Source organism: Fundulus heteroclitus, chromosome 23, assembly GCF_011125445.2.
Source record: "Fundulus heteroclitus isolate FHET01 chromosome 23, MU-UCD_Fhet_4.1, whole genome shotgun sequence".
In the NCBI taxonomy this organism is placed as follows: Eukaryota; Metazoa; Chordata; class Actinopteri; order Cyprinodontiformes; family Fundulidae; genus Fundulus; species Fundulus heteroclitus.
This window is the reverse complement of record NC_046383.1, coordinates 30,557,483-30,578,343: the sequence shown is the minus strand read 5'-3', so window position 1 is coordinate 30,578,343 and position 20,861 is coordinate 30,557,483. Positions and strand designations below refer to the sequence as shown.

Sequence of the window (20,861 nt, the reverse complement as noted above, 5' to 3'; positions counted from 1 at the left end):
TTGACGTTAAAAGTACCGTGGCGCAAAAAAAAGATAACTAATTGGAAGAAGTTTTGAAGCTTTCGTTATTATGTCAGTCTGAAACAGTGTCGTCGAGTTCAGTTAAATTGCCACACTGTATTGTGTTTGGTTGTATAAATGTAGGCCCTCTTTGCTTAGAGTGGACTTAAGCAGATAAGTCCGCTGTGCGTGTGTCTTCACAGCCTGAAAAGAAGAGTTGCTTTTGATTAACTTTCAGCATCCTGAGCTCACGCCTCCAATCAAGTATAATAAATTCATCAAGTCCAGCAGTCCTACATGGATGTGATAGCAGAATGACGACAAAGGATCCGAATCAGTTCATTGCATATAGGTACAAAAACAGGAGGAAATAAAATCCACAACGTTGTACACGATATGGGCCGCAGTTCGGTGAAGACATCAATATACGAAGTAAATAACAGACGAAAACAGGAAAACAAATAAAGACAAGAGAGAAACTGATCAAGGAGGCCAGCAAGAGCATCCCTGAAGGAGCTGCAAGAATCTGTGGCCAGCGCTGAATGTTCTTCAGTCGACAATAATCTCCTGTAATCTCCATCTGCCTGGACTCACGAGGAGGGTTTTAAGACCGGAGTCTTTTCTTCCAAAGGAAACATCCGGGCCTGGCTAAACTTTCCCAAAACCATTTAGGAGAATGTGTTACGGTCCGATCAGGCTAACCGTTTAAGTCCCAAAACAAATGTTTGACACAAAGCAAAACGGCACTCCATCTTCACAGCAACTCCGTGCCCAGAGTGAAACATCCAGGTGGTTGCGTCATCATTTGGGGTAATTATTTTCCCAGAACCCAGAACTGTGTTTTTTTTTTTTTTTTTTTTTGCTGGATGAAATTAGGAACATTTTTGAAGGCTCGTCAGTGTTAACCCAGAACCCTAAGCTACCTGCTAAAACACTAAAGATAAAGAGGAATCTAATTTTACAGTGGAAGAGTAAAAATTTGCTCAATCTAAGGGCTTCACCAGAACACAATTTAAGTTTTGTAAATGACCCGAGAGCCAAATTCAACCTGACAGAAAATCTGTGGGGTTACCGGAAGATGGCTGCGTTTAAAATTTTCTCTCACAGTCTGGTAGAGCTGGAGAACTTTTGCAAGGACGAATGGACCTGAATGTTGAAATTAAATCAAAAGGTAAATATAGTATAATCATGAAAATTGCTTTGACTACAGAAAAAAATGAAAACAAGACATTAATCTTTTTATTAGATTGCTTTCTGGCTATACTGTACACATAAAAATAGATGTTTCATTTTAACCTGCTGAGGGCTAAATTTAACTCCTTTCAGTTAACATTTGGCCCCACTCAAGAATCTGTGTGAAATTGACTCCATGGCTGGAGTCAACCTTCCTGAGCATATTTCACTCACTTTCGTGTCAGATTGGAGTTGAAATTTCCTCTGCGTGCCTGAAGAATTTCACACCAACCTTTGACTCTGTTAGAGCAGATTCACTCTGCGTGCAGTTGTGAACGCTCCATTTGGGTTCCGGTAGGCTGAGTGTGAAATATCAAACCGCAATTTTGAACTGCGTGACAAGAGTATTCAGCGATTTGGAGGCAAATTTGGCCTGAATTCATTAAAACCTCAGTCCAGTTGTTGGAGTTACTACCAGCTGGTACCTGACTGAGTACCAGTTCACTGCAACGGATCGATGTAAAAGTCCACGAACATTAAATTAGGCGAATGTGAATGGGTCAGCGGCAGTGGATTGGAAATGACCTCATTAGCTTGGAGTGTTTAAAACCTCTTACCTTGTTCACAGTTGACGCCCTTGTAGGCCGGGCCACATATGCAGATCCCCTGGATGCATTTGCCGTGGTTGGAGCAGGTGGGGTCGATGCACTGACCTTCCTCCACGTTGCACTCCGCCCCCTTCCACCCCGGCAGACACGCACACTTTCCCTTTTCGTACACGCCGTTCCCGCTGCACAGCACTGGGCACGAGTCTGCAACAGGACAAACCCGAATTACTCATCTTCTCCGGCAGTAGCGCAACCCATACAAACCCCCGGGCGGAGTGTGCCGCAGCATATTAGCTGGGTAGACCGCGTTAACCCGCCGTTTGTGGGGCTACGCCGTCTTATCTCAGCCAGAGCATGGATTCAGCAGGTCCTTGAGCGGCCTGTCTCTCTCCACCCCCCCCCCCCCCTCTCTTCCACAGGCGCACCTATACACATGCACACACACTCGAGCTTTATCCCTCACGCTGTTTCAATTTACTCAAGCACCACCTGAGCCTGGCTACCACGGCAACGCAGGAATCGCGGAAAATCCTCCCGACGTCCCCTCGCTCGTTCTGAACAGGCCGTGAAAACAATCGTGAAAAACGGAAGATTAGGGGGGGGAGAGCATTAGGCGTTTATAGAACGAGGAGCGGAAAGGAGAGCTTTCTCCATGCGGAGATGGAGAGCTGTGTGGCTAATGTAATGACGGCCAGCTGGAATAGAGTCCGCGGGCGCTGGAGGACACCGACAGCCGCAGCTCAGGACTTCAGATGCATTACGGAGGGGATCCGAGCCACCGGCTGTTTATTTTTATTTATTATTTCCCGGGATCGTTTGCAATTAACGGCCTGCGCATTCATCCACGGGAGCGTGTTTTATATGTTTGTTTGATCCTTTGTTAAATCTTGGCCCCCCGCTGGGCAATAAATCCCCGGCTTTTGCATTTTACAACCGCGGCTAAAACGTGGGTTTTTCTAGGCTTGGTTGCGGGGAACGGTATACTGTAGCGCAAACAAATGAGCAAAAAGACAAGAGCTGGGAATGAATAAATTATGAGCGTAAATAAATCATGGGAAGTGATAATCATATCACCTGTTTCTGTGCCGTGAAACAGAGACAACTACGATAATTTAGCATGAGACAGAATGTCCCAGAGAGGGTGGGGGGGGGGGGGGGGGGAGTGGTAAGCCTAAACAACGAGGGCCAGGAAGAAAGAGACAAGAAGACAGAGAAGGGAGAAAGAAGTGTTACGGCACCCCGAACACCTCAAAACCACGGTGTTCCCCTGGCGCATGACTATTCTACACGGCTCATTCAAATAAAGGCCGAAGCACAAATAACGAATAGTGGCAGAGCGAGCAGAAGCAGAGGTTGGCCAGTGGTCAAGGCCAGACGATGAATTGACGGTTACTACAAGTGCAGTACATCTTGCCGTCCCCCCCCCCCACCAAAAGCGAGCACCCACGGAGTCATTTGAAGCCTTTTAAATTAGATTCTCTCTGCGTGAGAAACAGCAGGATCTAAGTGACAGAAAACAGATGGCGACTGCGGTACTAAAACATGATGCAGATGGAGAAAGCAATGCCGTCGCGTTACAGTGGAAAACACAGAGGATGGTCCAAGTGTCGTCGGTTTGTACCGAGCCGAAAGAACTGCCTGGTTATTTCCTTCTGCTGTTGGGAGGGGGAAACGTTGGGCAGATTTTACGCCATAATGCATCTGGTCAGGGGGAGAGTCTGCCTTTCAGATGCTGTTAGCATGCGACTTCATCTCTAAGAGCAAGTCTGAGTCACTTTATTTACTTTAAACGCAATTCCCTTGAGTTGAAAATCCAGACCCATAACCTGACCGTGTGTTGTGTCGCCTATTTATTTAGCAAAACAAACCAAACAGGCCTTTATTTAAGTGTGTTGCTGGTCAGAAAGGCCAAAAGAGGACAACTAAATCAAATGAATAATGGCATAATAATGTATAATGCCTGTGCATCCTCGGAAAGAAACAGTCCCCCGGGGCGTAGTTGCTTCTTCCCTTAGCGAGTAATATTTGCCACAAAGTGTTTTTCAAACAACCGAGGCCATCCTCAAATGAACCGGACTTGCTTTTGCGCACGGCTCGGCTCCTCGGCCAGCCGATACTTCTTACCTTTGGCACAGTCGGGACCCAAGAACCCCGCGAAGCAGTGGCAGTGTCCAGCCACACACTCTCCGTTTCCATTGCAGTCCGTGGCGCAGCCATCCATGGAATCTGCATGACCACACACACACACACACACACACACAGGCATGCCAAACAGAGATCGATCAGCGAAATAAAGCAAAAACTACAAAAAATATTGCACATTCGACTGCATACGCTGGCATGGCTCTCATGGTTATTGAATGAAAGATCTGATAAGCAATGGATGGCTCCCCAGACACCGGGGTTGTATTAGATTAGTCTGATCCAGCTGCTATCGCTCTCCGGGGAGCGGCCGAGCACTCACTTACACTCAGTACGACTAAGCACATTAAACCGCATTACAGGTTGGAAAAAGCGCTGCACGCAAATTTACAATCATCAAGGCCTAATCAACAAACTGTTTACAGGCGCGCAGTTTAAAACGAGACAGAAGGAAAAAAAAAGCTAACGTTTCCAGCGCACGAGTGAGTGGAGGGAGGGCGATGCTGTTGTCGCTGCAGCAGCATCAGGAGCAACAGCAGCCGCTCCCTGGGCACGCTGAAGATCAATGTGCTGCTTGTTTCCACTAGTCTTTCGTCTCATCTGCGCCCGTGAGTTTCATCATATCTTTCTGTGGGCTATGTGCGTTTCATCACATTCCTCAATCGAACTTGAATTAGCCGCCTTTCTTCCACTGTTCCTGTGTTCTCCCCATTGATACGTCCATCATGTCAGATTGCATTCTCTGGGAACCGGCAGCGTTGCAAAGATGGATAAAGAGGGGGGGGGCGGGGGGGGAGCACTTTTATGCTTTTGGAGTGTTATATAAGCCCGCTGAGCTCTGTCAGCTCTGCTTGAGATGCAGGATTTTGGTGAAGAAGCACCCAGAAGGCTCGCAGAGTTGGGGATTTGAACTGTGCCGCTAGCTGTCATGGGTTTGGCAAGCTCCATCTACCCTAGATGGAGTAATTAAAACGGGTGTCAGGGATGTCGTTTCCCATTTGACCCCATGCCGTCCTGCTCGGCTACCGGGAACCCGGGTTTTGACTCCTGACTCCAAACCGCTGCAGTCCTGCTGGCATCGGCCGTGTTCGAGAGTGCAGGGATGACAAATCCTTCAGCGGCACAGGCCCGCGCACACGCGCCCATACATTTACCAACACATGCAGCCAAAGTTATTATGTGACACCCGCCTTGAGGCACGTGTGACACATGCTAATGAGACAGGCCCTGCCAGTAGCCGGCAGCGCGGCGTTATCCTCCGGAGCGCCGCGTCACTGCAGAAACCAAAGTCATTTTCACCTCCATCACCTGTCATTGTCAGACTGATGGAGAGAAGGAGTGCCAATCATCTGTTCTCCCACACAGTCAGGAGGACTCGCATTTGTTTCGGAGACTGTGACTCTTTCTCTTTGCAAAAAAAAAAAATCCCATATGTGCATATTCCGATATTGCATTCGGCACCTCACACATGCGACGAGGGGAAAAACTTATCTGCAAGGTCATGGAGTTCCTTTTAATCCAGCTGAGACGAGCGGGTCGTCCTAGAGCTTACAGGCTTGCGAGGTGCTGGGTTATAACAATGATATAGGCTCTGTAGCGTTCAGGTCAGTGTCTTGACCATAAAAGACTCAGGCAATTAAGAGCTAATATATGCCATGTCTCTCTATGTTGCAGTATAGTGGGCGCGCTTGTGTGCGTGTTTTCTTAGAGCACCCACTCTGTTCTTTCCACTGACTAAACGCGCTCCAGTTAGAAATCACTCATGCCATAAGTTATTTAAGTTAAATGCTGTTATAAAATGGGTGCTTCCAGCCAAGGGACCTGATTGGTCAAATAAGCATTCCAATTGTACTTTATGAGCCTGTAAAGTTTCAGCCATGCTTTATGACCCTTGGGCTTTATGAATTTATGAAAAAGTGAATGGGCTGCCCAGCTAACTAGAAATATCCAGAGGAGAGCTGTTTTTTTTTCTGTTCTTCTTTTTTGTTGATTATCGTCTATTTTGCTGAAGGCAAAGCAGCTAGTTTGTATCATGTCAGCTAAGAGATTTTTTTTTGTTTTTCGTTTGAGACGACGACGTGAAACGCTGGGTGAAAGTGAGTAATTTTGCCAAATTAATTGTGATGCAAGAAACAACATTCTGCCTGGGTGGATTTAAAGAGGGTGCCGTTGGAGAGGAAGGTAGCAAGATTGCAAAAAAATCATTACGCTAAAGCTTTTGTGGTTTACTTGCAAATGTCAGCAGCGACGGTGGGAGGAAATGAGGCTTTAGTGGAAGCAATTGCTACTTTTATGGTCAAAAGTATGTTTGAAAAATGTAATTTAAATGATAATCTCAAAATGTGCAGCCTGTCTCTCAACATTTTATCAAAGGTTTTTTTTTTTTCCTACCATTTACCCAGGATCAGGTGTTGTATTTTCAATATTCATATCTGTTCATTTATTGTAGAGACTATGATAAAGAAATAACAAAAACTACATCTCTACTTATTGCTCTTGTTTATGCATAAACAGTAACTAGTTAGAAATAAAGCACATGTAGCTCAGACAGGAAGCTAGAAGAGCATAATTTGTAATGGAGGCTAATGTTTAGCAGTTTTGCTCGATTTATCGCGAAGCAGGAAATTTGACTTTGCTGAGTAAATCAAAGTAAACTGCTGTCTGAGAGAAGTTGGTGAGATCACAGAAGTCATTAAACTAAATCTTTGGTGAATTACATGCAAATGTCAGTAGCAATGGCAGGAGAAAATAGGACATTAGTAGCAGCGATTACTGTTATGGTCAAAAATATCTTTGAAATGTCATTGATAATTAAATCGCTCAATTCCACTAGGACTATAATCCATTAACCTTTTTTTTCATATTTTTTTTCAACAGATCTTTGCAGATCTTAGTAGCCAACTAGAAGAAATGAATCACAAATCGTGGTGGCAAATAACAGTTTGAGGTGGGTGACTAAGAAAAGATAACTGATTTGGACCCTTATTCAATTAAACAGTTGAAATTTTACATAAAAGGACATGTCTTATTTTTAAGGATTTTTTTTTTATTTCCAAACCTAACCTAACAAGAAGATGACCACTTTCTATTTTCAAAGAGAAAAATAAATTACTACTCAGCTTAATATATTTTTCTTTAGGGCCTCATTTTAACCTCACCAATGTCCTTCCTTGGGCTCCGCCATCTTGAATCAACACTACTGACCCCTATATGTAAAGGCAAAATGACTCGCAGCGGTGGCCCAAGGGATTTGGATTAGGGCCCTTATTGAATTCACCAATTCAATTTCTTCTTAGAATAATCACCTAGTCTCCTAACATCATACCCAATAGTTTTCTACAGGTTACATGCTGCCCATAATCAAGCATTTTAACACTTATTTTTCATAGCTGTTTCAACACTGCAGCTGAGGAGAACAGCAATTAAAAAAAAACGAACAACACTGAAAAAGAATATGTACTTACTTTTCCTGTTCATGCAGAAGCTGGCATTAAAACAGCGGAAGCAGCTTTCTGCTAAGGGGAGTTAGACTATCCTCAACACCAGCGGATGGAAATGAGCATCATCATCAATCACCGGGATGTTTCCGTTTTTCTAGACTTTTCTTAGAATTCTGTAGATTCCTTTAAAGTAACTGTTCATCTATAGAAAATAAGCTACATGTGTATGTTTGTCACACATCGGCAAATTTAACGGCGTCTGAACGGCACCTTTCAGTTCGGTTTTATTTACATGAAGAGGGGAAACCTAAAAGGAAAGCTGAAAGTTTTCTGTCTGGCACAGAAGTCGAATAAAACAAAAATCTTTATATGGTAATGGTCACTCATCCACTCCACAAAAAACATGTATATTTTTATTCTTTATGCCTTTATCCACATTTTATAGCCTAGAGCATCCACGTTTTTTTTTTTTTTTTTTTTTTTGCTGTCGTATGCAACCCACTTCGTCAATATTCTCCTAGGCATGCTTAAACATGCGTATGTGTGTGTGTTTGTTACAGATTGTGTGTCTCCATGCCTGAATTCAGTATCATTTCTATATTACCTTCTTCATCCTCTCATATTTTCCTTCTTGTCAGAAACTGCACTGGCATTGATTTCATATTATTTTATTTATTTTCACAGCGGTCTTGGGCTTTTTCTCCCCCCCCTCTCTCTTATTTATACTCTTCTTTTTTTTTTGTTGGATCCTGTTACTATTTGCTGCGGAAAAGCTCAATTTCCCGACAGAGATCATCTCATCTCTCCGTTAAGGCTCGGCTCTCTGACTTCAGCGCGCCACGTCTCTTTATGAGAATTTACTGTACCCTGGCTCAATGGTTTTGATTTTCTGCCACCAAAACAATGCAGTGTCAGGTTCTGAACCTCGTTAGGGCCATGAATGGACAGCGAAATGAACTTTGACACCGATCCATACGTATTGTTTTCCTCTTTCAAGCCCGGCCGCTTGATTAATTATTTTGGAAGTCGTTAGTCGACTAAAATGCTTCCATTGTGAGGCCATCTGTTGTGTCTTTATTTGTTTTTATTATTAAAGAGGAGCGATGGGGAGGGAGGGGAGAGCTAAGGTTCCCGGCTCCCCATTTTAGCTCCAAGTGCGTGACTCAAAAGGCTCTGGTCTATTCTAGACTATACAAACAGCAGACGTGTCAACAAATGTTTGACAACTCTGAAATAAAATCTGTGTTTAGCTGTCAAGCACTGTCAGTCACTGTGAAGAGGAGTCTGTCGATATGAAGATAAAACATGTCTGCAGTCTAATGTTTTGGCTTCATGGAGCTGTTTACTGAGGATCTTTTAACCAGGAATTTCAAGGGGTGATACACAACTTTGGCTTGAAAGCTTCAAAGTACCTCGGCGGTGAAATACCCCCCCCCCCCCTAAATCGTTTTATGTATAGCTTAAGAAAAAAAAAAAACATGAAAATAGAAATTTAGAAAGGGGTTGTTTTTAAAATACTTTTTTTTTGGGGGGGGGGGGGGCTGTTCATGAAACATCATTCCCTCTCAAGGTTTACTGGACAAGCAGGTGAAGAAGCAATTGCCCCGGTAATTATCCACTTGTCTATATTCAGCCGCATACTCCTGCATTATTCACATCCTTCAATTTACACTGCCATCCGTGTGTGTCATCGCAATGAGCCGCAGTTAGCAAGCCCTGTTATTATTACAGGAGCTGTCCTCCCCTTTCTATCTGCTGTCTCTCTTGCCATGCCAAACTAACTCGCATAATAGGAAAAGTTTCCCTCCCAAATGTTAATGAGTTTCAATTCTCTCGCTGCCACATCCTTATGTTTTTTGCAGAGGAACAGGAGGGAAAAGGAGCCCTTGAATTCTGCCTGTGCAATGTGCATGAAACACAGAGGGAGACAGAAACAGGCAGAGAACCATTTTGCACTCACCTATGGGGGTGCTGTGGAGTAATACTTGCTCCAGGTTGCGTCCGTCGTTGTAGAGGGCGAGGTGCCACGTGCCAGGGTCCATGTACTCGATGAAGCCCGTTTCCTGCAGGCCGCTCAGCAGCAGGCCCTTGGGAGTTTTGGCGGTTGAGATGGGATCGGTCAGCGACCGGGGCAGGGCCTTCCCGTCCAGCAGTTTCACAAAGTCAAACTGAAGGCAACACAGGAACGCAATCACAGAGGTATTCTCCGAACTGGCATTCGGTCAAAACAATTGTGCAATTCAGGCCTTGTGAATGGAACGGAATACTAAACAGTATTACAATGTGTGTCAAAACGAAAGAAGCAATAATTAATTGAAATGTTTTTTTATAAATAAACCACTAACGTGTAGCATACTTTTGTACTTACCCCCCTTTAATCCCATATTCTTACATAACATCCAGATGCTACTAATTACCTTCAAAACTTAACTATTTATAGAGGCCGATGATATTATTATTAGATGACTCCATAATTCTGGGAAAGCAGCAGGAAAAAAGCCATAAGAAGTCCTGTTTCAAATGCCCAAACAATGGACACAACAAACACATGGAAGCAGGTGATCTGGTCGAAAAAGACAAAAACTGTACCTTTAGCCGTTTTTCAAAATTATATATATATATATATATATATATATATATATATATATATATATATATATATATATATATATATATATATATATATATTTTATATATATATATATATATATAGGGGACTCCCACTGCAGAACAATCTGCACATACCATCCTCACAACAAAACCTGGTGGTGGCAGCATCATGCAATAGGGACGCTGTTCTTCAGGAGGGATAGGGAAGCTGATTAGAGTCGATGAGAAGATGGACTGAGACAAACACGGGCCAGTTTTCGAATAAAACGGGATAGAAACTGTCAAAGACATGAGGCTAAGGTGGATGTTCATCTTTCAGCAGGATAACGACCTTTAAGACTTGCAGTAGAAGCTCAAATGGATTGAATTAAATCAGAGTTGTCAGACTTCAGTACTTGAGAGGGCTGGTGTAGAGCAACCTTTAGGGTGTATTCACACCAGGAAAGTCCTTTGGTCTGCTTGCTTGGTCTGGACCAACTGTTTTCGTTTGGTGCAGTTTACTTATACATTGTACTTTTTGCAAGTGAGCTATAACTTGTAAATAAAGCAGAGCGTTTGATTATCACTTTGCTCCCATTGGGCAGAAATTACTAAAGTGGAAGGCAGCACAGACCTGGGAATGGAGGAAAGCTACCCTGGAAATCCTCTGTGCAGCACCTTTGTTTTGCATATGCAGGTTTCGACAGGTTTTATTTCTAATTTTGGCATGGCGTTGAATAATGTGTCCCAGGAGTCCCACAGCATGCTGGCAGCAGCAACAGACACCAGCAGGCATGATTCGAGTACTACGTTCACCTCTACAGTCACTTGTTAAGTCCTAACAGACGTATGTTTTTTTGTAGCAAGTTTATTGCCTTGCCTTGTAACAAGATGATTCAAAGACAGGGGAAACGGACTTTGCTCCATTTAAAGAGGACCAAATGTGGCAGGTGGGAATACCTACCACAGTGCTACAGAGTCCTATTAATGAGCTAATTATTGGATTCAACTGTGTTGAATCAGAGACGCCTCTAAAAGTTGCAGGACACAGGCCCTCGAGGACTGAAGTTTGACACCCATAGTTTAGATCAAAGTGTTTTCTTTCATTTGACATGAATCCAGTAGAGAGTTGAACATTTTTCTTGACAGATGATCTCCATCCAGTGAGCTATGTTGCAAAGAATGGAGAAAACAAATCATCCTCGGAGGGTGCAAAGCTTGTTAGAGACATACCCGGAAAAAAAAAAACATTGCAGCCATGACTGCAGCTGATTACAAATGCGCTCCACTCAGACTCAATAGGGCTAAAGACCACAGAACATGCAGGACACCCACATGTTCATTTAGACTCGCACCAGCGTTTTAACAACCACATAAGGTGCATTGCTAAAATAGCCGACTAATTTATTAATGGCATTGCCAGAATAAAGGGGTTTAATGTTAAAACTTGAAACAGGAAGACTGAAGCATGCTTAGATTTTCAGCAGATTGGATTATTTTACCAATAAAGGCTGCCTTTATTGGTGTCTGTTAAGAATCAGTCAGGCCTCTGAAGCTTATTCAAAATACTGCTGATAGAATCCTGACTAACATCAAGAAAATCAGAGCCCTGGCTACATGTTTGTCAAAGGATGGAGTTAAAAGTTGCTATTGTCCCATCAAGCACTAAATAGACTTGGACAGAAATATATTTCTAAGCTGCTTGTCAAGTACAAACCACATAGGCCCCTAAGGTCTGTAGAGACCTGCTTCCAATAAAGTCTGTCTGTCTGCTCTCAGGACCAGAAGTACTACGCTTCTCAGCTCCGGAACAAGCTTCCTGAAAATCAGGCTCCTTTAAATCCGGACTGAAAACGGTTACAGTAGCTTTTGATGAAGGAACTGAACTGATGAACTGTTTGATCACAGATAAGTGCTTGAAGCGTGAGATTGAAAACACCCACCAATGCACTAACTGAGTGTGTTCCATGGTCAATGTTTACCCTCTATATATGTTTTAACATAGCATTTGTTTCTTTTATGTCAGATGTCAGCTACTTAAAAGCTTTGCTCAAAAAGAGACAAGCTGAAAGACTGTCTTTCTTAATAAACTCCCAATTAAATACGTTGATAGTTTTTGTTGTAACATGACAACATATGGGAAACAAGTTCAAGGGCTGCTTTTGTAGAGCACTGTGGTATAAAGGCATGCATAACTGTACAACTGTGAATGTGCATGTAAGGTAAAGTAAAGGAAACGGTGCCCATAACATTTCAGCTCTCATAAGAGGCCAGTTAACAAAAAGGTACAGCAATTTGTATCTGCTTATACATCCCAGTTATCTCATCAGAGATCCTAAATCTATGATGGTCGAAAAACACAGACACAAACGTCTGTTTTCAATACTAGTGTACAAGTTTTGGCTACTTCCTTTAGTTAGAGAATCTAAATCAGTTAGGAATCATTTTTTATTTTCGTCACACACTCTCGTCGACATTAGCACATGAGGTGCTGCCGTTAAGACTTGTCTTTTAGGCAGTAAATTAAGAATAAACTGTCACAGAGCAAAACTGTGCAAGGCTTAGAGGCACGTCCGCATGATTTATTTTATTGAACAGTTGTGAACGCGGTGCGCCACAGAGCCAGGTGAAAATATCAAAAGCTCACATCTCTTGGGTTTACCGCTGCCTCTGGATTCAAAATATAGATTGTTGGAAAAGGATACAAAATGATTACATCGTAACCGGTCTACAACCTCGATAAATTCATCTCAGTGTCCTCCCTCCAGAACTTGACATACTTCACAAGTTTTCTCTAAAGGAAAAGTCTCCCATTTCATCGGTCTAAAGTGTTCTGTGCTACTTTTTGTCTCTCCTTAAGTGTCTCCACCACCACCAGCTCCCTCTCTCCATCTATCCATCCTCAGTCCTCCTTGAAGTAGCAAAGCCCTCGCCGAGTTTCATCCCCCTTGAGGGCTCTGTGTCACTCGAATGTCAAAAACAGCTAATTGGACCTCTTCATGCAGACAAGAGCAGGAAAGCACTGATGTTAGAAATCAGATGACTCAGAGTGAGGCTTATCTTTTGTCTTTATACGCGCTTGTGACATGGTACAACACCAGCCAACGCTGTCTGCAGTGAGTGTGTGTGTGTGTGTGTGTGTGTGTGTGTGTTAGAAACACCGAAAGAATCATTTTGTTGGGAAACAACAACATCCCGGCTTCTACAGCCTGAATGGAAATATGTTCTCTTCCTATGGGGACAATATTCTCTTTTTCAGTCGGCAAACAGCAATATGTAGCATTAAAGCCTTCATCTGATGAGATTAGGACCCACTGCCTGATTGCTCTACAGAGCCTGATTAAAAAAAACAACAACAAAAAAAAAAAAACAATAAAAAACGGTTTTCCATCATCTCTCACTCTGTGTTTTAACACAGCTGAAGTCACAATTTAATTGTTTCTCATTTGCATATGCGCCGTTTCCGTTGTCAAAACAAGTCGGAAATGGTGATTTGTTCGCGACTCATAACTGTTACCTGTTAAACAGGCCGGTAACAATTCACGCTCTGCTGGATTGCCATATCAATCAACCTGTTATTGTGTTCTCACAAATTCAGCCGACAGACAGGCATAAATACAGTTTATGGACACCTGTCTGACTGCAAATCAATATTTTAGGACTGAGCAACAAAACTGATTTGAATCCACAATAGGATACGGAATTCCAGGAATTATGTTGCAGGAAATACAAACAATTACAGGGAGGGAAGCAATATAAAACTAAATATTTTCCTATGACTACTTTGGAACCAAATGTCCTTTCAAAAAAGAAAAGAAAAACTTATTTGTCTGTTTGAAATACTTCTTTGTGTGAACTAGATTGAAGCACGGGTAAACATCTTTAAATAAGCACCAACTCCAAGGCCAGAGAAACTTAACAGGGAAAGATGTAAGCTGCGGCAGGCGGAGCGGTGCAGCCCATCTGGACGAACAGCACGCCACAACAGGAGCGATCTCTACCTGAGTATGTGTGGGCGGGATGTTCCTGCGCCCGTAGACCCCCAGCAGCGCGTTGTGCGAGAGCGACAGATTGAACTTGACGTAGGTCGGATGGTGCACGGTCATGTGAAACCTCCAGAAGAGGCCCGGCGGGATCGCCTGGCTCTGCTGGGTTCCGATGTCGATCTCGCCGCGGTCGATGGCGCGGCCCTTCACCCATTTTTCTGCAGGTCAAAGCAACAAAAAAAATACAAAACAAAAAAAAAAAGCACAGGTGATACAATTCAGTCACGTGCCGCATATTCATCAAGGTGGACAAATGGCCCCATTCAGTGTCACGGGGAGCAATTACTAACCAAACTAATGTCCTATAACAGCGGTGAGATCAGCGGCACAGCTAATTAAGTGAGACTGAATAGATCTCCAAATGACTGAGCGAGAGTTAAAAAAACATCTTTTCAAGAAAGTACGCTTTGGCGGTCTTTTGGATACACTGTGCATAAAGATGAACCGCTTTAGAAAGGCAGTGTTGGACCTGAAAGCTCTCTACCGGGGGCTTTGTCATGTGCTATATTAGCATCTGCTAACAGGGAAAAAAAGAGATGTGTGTGTTAGAATGTGTGTCAAAGAAAAGAGAAAACTGGGGATCTGAAAAAGTGAGGGGGGGGGACGCACACACGGCCACATGCATTCACAAACAGACCCACAGCACACAGATAGTGTCTTGAGTGAGAGCACGTCTTTGTGTGTGAAGAGAATAGGTCTTTCCAGCAGTCCCCTGGCCATCAACTCCTCTCCTCCCTACGTAAGCCTTTATCAAGCCCCAGCCCTGAGTCCTTTGTGTACAGGGGCAGGCGAATCTCTCCAGCCCTCTTTTGTGCTGGCCTTTATGGAGAGATATATCTCTGCTTCTAAACTAAGATGGAGGAAATATGTTGACAGAGGGGAGCCAGCCAATCGTTACCACCACAAAGGCAGAAGAACAGTTAGGGGTAGATTCATGGACGAGTCTGCCCGCTCTCAATCCATAATGCCCGCAGCTCCACCACTCCATTATGGCGACACCGTGCACACCCACAGGCCAGCCGGCATATATCACATGTGCTGTCACGCTGAGAGGGAGCTAAAAGTGCAGGTCGGGGAGGTACTTTTAGCTATGCTGGAAGTGGCTTAAGGAAGGGCAGCATGTGTTTGACTTCTGCAGGCCTGTCCTGCACTCCACTTGGTTACATGTATTAAAGGGTCCAGACCCCTTGATGTGTGTAAACATGGAATTTAATCAAATCAAACATACTTCACTGTCAGTGTATGTGTGTGTGTGTGTGTGTGTGTTCCTGTTTAGGCATTAGTGTGAGGACCATCTTCCCATCTTCCCCATCAAAGTGAGGACCATTTGCACCAAAGTGAGGACATGTTGCTGGTCCTCACTTTGTATTTTCCTGACGATAAGGTTAAGGACTAAGGTGGGAAATGAGTTTAGGTTAAGGTTAGTGTTAGGTCTGTATTGGTAAAGGTTAGCTTTAGGCTTATTGTCAGGGTTAGGGCATAGAAAGGGTTGAAAATCTATGGAAATCAATGGGAGTCAACACGCGGTCCCCACTGCGTATAGCAAGATGAAAATACGTGTGTTTCTAGGGCTGCCTATATTACAAAGCTACACTGCAAGGAAGGTACATTATGTGACAACATATCAATATAACGCCTGTGGAACACCGATGACCAGGACACCCAGCAAATAAATCTGTCTTTTTTGCAACAACTGCATTCATTGAGAGTTTAGTAGATTTTTGATTCGGCAAACAACAAAGCACGGAGAGACATAAGATTACCGGATGACAGCTGCAGGATTTAATGAATTGATTGAAAGAGCTTGCAAAACAAAATGAAACAACACAGCAAGCAGAAACTTCTCTCGGTGCAACATTGTGATTGTAAATTATACATTCTTGACATCAATAATATAAATACACACATACAGCACTTTTCCTGTACATGTTGACAGATCAAATATCTTCTTGATATAAGATTACGTATATACATATTTTGATCGTGAGCATCTGATGAACCGTTGAATCTTCACATAAGGCCAACCAGACTTAATACACTGATAAACCAAACACTCACAATTCATTAGGTATTATAGAACTTCAATTACCCTCTTTATATTGTTATAATTTAAGTCACTGCACCGGTTGAAAAAATGTCTCTTCTCTGTTCTGTTCTGAATACCAAGAGGCAGATCCCCATCTGGTTCTACTGGAAATGTCTTCCTGTTTAATGGGAGTCGTTTTTCTCCACATTTACCCTGCGCTTGTCCTTTTAAACTATTGGCTATTGTTCTACTGAATCCCAGCATAATGTATTATAATTGTATAGTGCTGAATTGTTTGTGATTTCACCTGAAACTGACTCCACTGGTTAATTATACTTAGGAAAAAGGGATTAGCCTAAGTTTGTAATTATGAGTAAAGCATGCAGACTCTTTAAATCACATTTTCCATACATTTTCTTTGATGTTCTTAATCCACTGTAAACATAAGTATTTACCTTTCTTGTAGTGATGTACTGATCTCTGTGGCTAATTTTCAAAACACCCATTTTGTTCAAGTTTTAAGCTGCCCATTCTGGAAGACCGAGAACTATAGGGCTGACTGTGCGAAGATAAGTTGTCATGCAATCAGAAAATTGTGTTTGATTGCAGCATCCTCTTGTTGCGTGTTGATGTGTCCCTGGGCAAGGCACTTAACCCCAAGTTGCTTACCTATTTGCTTCTCCATATATGAATGTGCATATGGTAGGGATTGCTACTGGGTGAATGTGGCTACAATGCAAAGCATTTTGAATGGTTGTTTTGAGTAGGAAAGCTCTATATAAATATGGCCTATTCACCACAGTGGAGTCCAAATGTTTTCTTATTTGAGCCAAAATCGTCAAGTCAAAAACTATTCTACGGTCAAAAAATATTTTTTAATCATACGTTTTGATTTAAAAAAAAATGTAATAATTTGGGGCTCAGTTGAAAAAAACAAGGAAATATTTTGCCTATTGGGTCCTTCCATGTTCCTGCCTAATGCTTCCTCCATTTAGCCATGTGTAATAAATTGATTAAAAACAGTGTGGGTGGGCCAAGGTCTGCTTTTAAGCAAAAGTCACTCGGACGATGTGATCTTATTTACTATGAAATCAAAGAGAATGCATAAAGAGTGGTTTGATAAATGAATGAAATTTACTCTGTATGAAGATGATTTGAATTCCCGTTGAAGAACAAAAAATCTCCATCTGTTTTAACCCACAGGGAGGTCCAATTTCGTAACATTCTTGAAATGCAATCTGAGGCGGCACATAATCAGTCCAGGGGCTGCAAATGGCCCCCTGCACCGCACTTCGGACACCCCTAATTTACTATAATATGACACATAAGGAAAAGCATTTAAAATATTTATTTCTACTCCTCCTGCTGTAAGTGGCCAATACTTGTTTGCAAAAGAAGCAGAGGTGTAGCAGGTATGTAAAAGAGCAGTCCATTTAAAAATAGCTTTATTAAAGGAATTATGACAGTGACACTTTATACTCTCTTTAGCATCCTATCTTTTAATTAACTGTCTACATTCCTTAGAGAGTACTGAACCTAAATTTAACTTTTTAACTTTTAATGTAACTTTTTAAAACTTCTCAGGGTTATACAAAAAAAAGTTAACGCTAAGGTTTCTTCCCTCAGTGTTTACTGCAATGACCGTTACTGTCGAGGCAAAAAAAAAAAATCCTATTTTTTAAAATTGCAACTGGCTGGCTCAATTCAGTGCTGATCAAGCCAAAATGTACAGATGTCAGTCACAAGCTAATTTCCCAGCGCCTGTCAACGTCTTTACATGTGGTGCACAGCTGCGCATTGCTATGATAAGTTTGCAGTGTGGCGTGAGCTTTCGGTGAACCTTCCACATACACATTTCATGTGAATAGCCTGGGAGCTCCTGGCTGTATTGCACTTTGAGTCGCATCAATATTTGCTATTCACCCAGCAGCAACTGACTTTTGCCTGTCTCTTTATAAAGTCTGTAATCCTGTTTTAATATTAAGCCCTAACCTTTCAAAATGTCAAACAGCACACTAATAAACACAGAACCACTGCATTTATCTTTTCAATGTAGCCGTTACTTTTTTCCATTTGCTCTCGGAAAAAAAAGGGGAAGTGGATAACACTGGTGACTGAAGTAAAGTTCGCTGGTATGCAGCAGTATAGTGGGCATCAAAGAAAGAGCTTAAATAAATGTTCAGCAAAAGAGAAAAAAAAACAGATTAGCGTCCTTTATCCATTTGGAAGCTTATGCTGACCTTATATGAGACTTTTCTCCAAACAGAGTAAAGGCCTGGCACGCATAAAGTATTCATTCACACAGTCCTGCTGAGTCTACCTTAGCAAACTATTCCTTTGAATGTTAAATAACGCTTTATGTGTCTGGTCACAGAAAGTATACAGGCCAGCGAAGGGTTGGATGTCCTGAGGAAAGAGCTCTTTTATGCAGCTCTGGATGAGAGGGACATGAATAGGGCAGGGCAGTTGGCAGGCACACAGGCGGGCAGGCTGACTGGTAGGCAGATGAGCAAGCAGGTCCTTCTGATGCTAATTACTGTACAGTGCTTCTCCCAGCCTGATGCAACAAGGGGACAGAAAAGTGGCATTCATGTCAGCTGCGAAGATAGGAGGCAGGCTGTGAGGAGGAGAAGGGAGAGCAAAAAAAAAAGAAAAAAAAAGGAAAGCGGCGCATGCCTATAAAAGTGGGTGGCAGTGTCATTTTACAGTTGCTGATGCAAGAGAGAAGAAAACCTGCCTCATTTTTCTTTAATTCTGTCTCATCAGTGGAGGGTAATCCTGTGGCATCAAGAGGGTGAGTGACTGAGGCCTTTTTGGAAGTTCCATAAAAAAAAAAAAAAAAAAAAAAAAAAGATGGCAGCTTGAGGGCTCTTGCTCAGATGACTGCTGTCAATCAGCCCACTCGCGACGCAAAAAAAAAAAAAAACCCGAAACCATATTTTAAAACGGCGAATCTCTGCTCGTTTCTCCTTGGCAGGAAACTCAAATACAAGCTTAAATGAACGAGGCAGTATGCAAACAGGGAGGCAGAAATTGTTCACGCCTTGCTGTTTCCTGGCTTTATCAAAGGGAGAGAAAAAAAAAAGGAAAGGGAAAAAAAAAACAGCTCGAAATTCACACTTACTGTTGGTTATTAGCAAAAAAGATAAAAATAAATGGTATCGCATGAATCTCTACTTGTGCTTTTCATCATTAGCAGGCAAGCAAAGCAATTTGTGAGCAAAACATGTGCAAGGTCTATGTAAGAAACGTGAATTTTTTTTTTTTTGTTTTTTAATAAAGAAGCTATTAAAGGGTTCCTGGGCTTCTTCATGTCTACCATCAAACAACAAAGCAGCCTTCACAGAAATGATTAATCATTAGCGGGCTCCTATAAACCAAACAGTCTGCATTATTTTAATGATCCTGCTTCGGCCAATTATGCACGTAGTGCTGCGCACACATAACATAGCTATTGCTTTCACTTTCACGGCATTCGCTTCTACTTGAAAAACAAGAAAATGTGTGGTTATTCTCCCTCAAACCACTGGACATCTGGATCAAATTTCTCTTTTCTCGCCACTGCTCTGTATGGTTAGTTCACAAATTAATATATATCTATTCAGGGTCTAACAAGATTTTGTCCTGTCAAATGACATCTGTCAGGGGCACGGCGTGGCTCAGCGGTGGTACACACATATAAGCTGTCGTCCTTGGTGCAGCTGTACCGGGCTTGAGTCCTGACCCTGGGGCATTCACTGAATGTCTTCCTCTTCCCTCCCTGCCCTTCTTCCTGGAAACTACTCATGAATAAAGGTCACTAGTGCCATAAAATATATCTATATAAGACGTTCATCTGTCTCCAAAAACTCTATCCAATTGTTGTGAGCGTCTGACTTCGAGTGAAGAACGTATCAGCGGTTATTGAGAGCAGGTGGGGGATGTAAGCTTTTACCATCTGATCCATCTGCGTTTTGAGCGTGTGCGGATGTTTTTTTTTTTTTTCAAAAGTGATGCTGAAACAATGGAACATGCCCTCCTACAGACGGTGGACGTGTGTGCGGCTCTATGGTGAGACGCGGACAGAATGGACGGTCACAATGCTAAAGCAGCCATCTGCTTCAGAGCTTCCCATTGGTGCTAAACTGAAGGGACGTTTTAGCAATGAGTCTAGACTGCCAGTGATCACCACAGGCCCCACCTCATTTGTACCTTTGCAGTTTTGAATATACTAAGCCAGACCTTTTGGGTAGAAAATGGAGGGATCTAGCACAGGGAGTCTCTGCGAAACCACGTTTCAATTGATACCTACCAGGTTTATGCTGTCACTGGTCTATGTGTGTGATATTCTAGAGGCAATTCTATTGAGCAATTTTAGTCTCGTGAGTGTCCTTGACTGTGTCTATAGTAATGTATGCATAGTTTTAGTGGCGTGTGCTTCTCTCCCAAACAGCACCTCAGATATATGCCGTTGTTGCTTTTATTGCCAATGGTATTGTTGCTGGTGTGGATATATAATGTATCATATATCATTTGTAAATATGTAATTAATATTCAAAGGCAAACTTGATGCACAATACGAACAGATCTTTTCCTGTAACAAATTTCCTTATTTCTTTTCTACCTATTTCTTTTCTCTTACATTATGTATATATATATATATATATATATATATATATATATATATATATATATATATATATATATATATATATATATATACATATATATATATATATATATATATATATATATATATATATATATATATATATATATAACATGTAAAGTGTTGTAATGGATATTGCATGTTTATTACTAATACACGATTTATGATCTCAAAATGGCCAGGATCATA

The 20,861-nt window shown here is 42.2% G+C and overlaps 1 protein-coding gene across 1 annotated transcript in view; it reads right to left on the bottom strand.

The window, feature by feature from the left end:
• The window catches only part of tenm1 (teneurin transmembrane protein 1), a 298,417-nt gene that overhangs the window by 134,747 nt on the left and 142,809 nt on the right, over positions 1 to 20,861 (bottom strand). Inside the window, exons 7-10 of the mRNA XM_036127074.1 lie at positions 13,954 to 14,156; positions 9,324 to 9,531; positions 3,906 to 4,007; positions 1,791 to 1,985 (exon numbers count right to left, since the gene is read on the bottom strand). Of these exons, the coding sequence (XP_035982967.1) occupies positions 1,791 to 1,985; positions 3,906 to 4,007; positions 9,324 to 9,531; positions 13,954 to 14,156 (708 nt within the window). The remainder of the gene's footprint in view (positions 1 to 1,790; positions 1,986 to 3,905; positions 4,008 to 9,323; positions 9,532 to 13,953; positions 14,157 to 20,861) is intronic.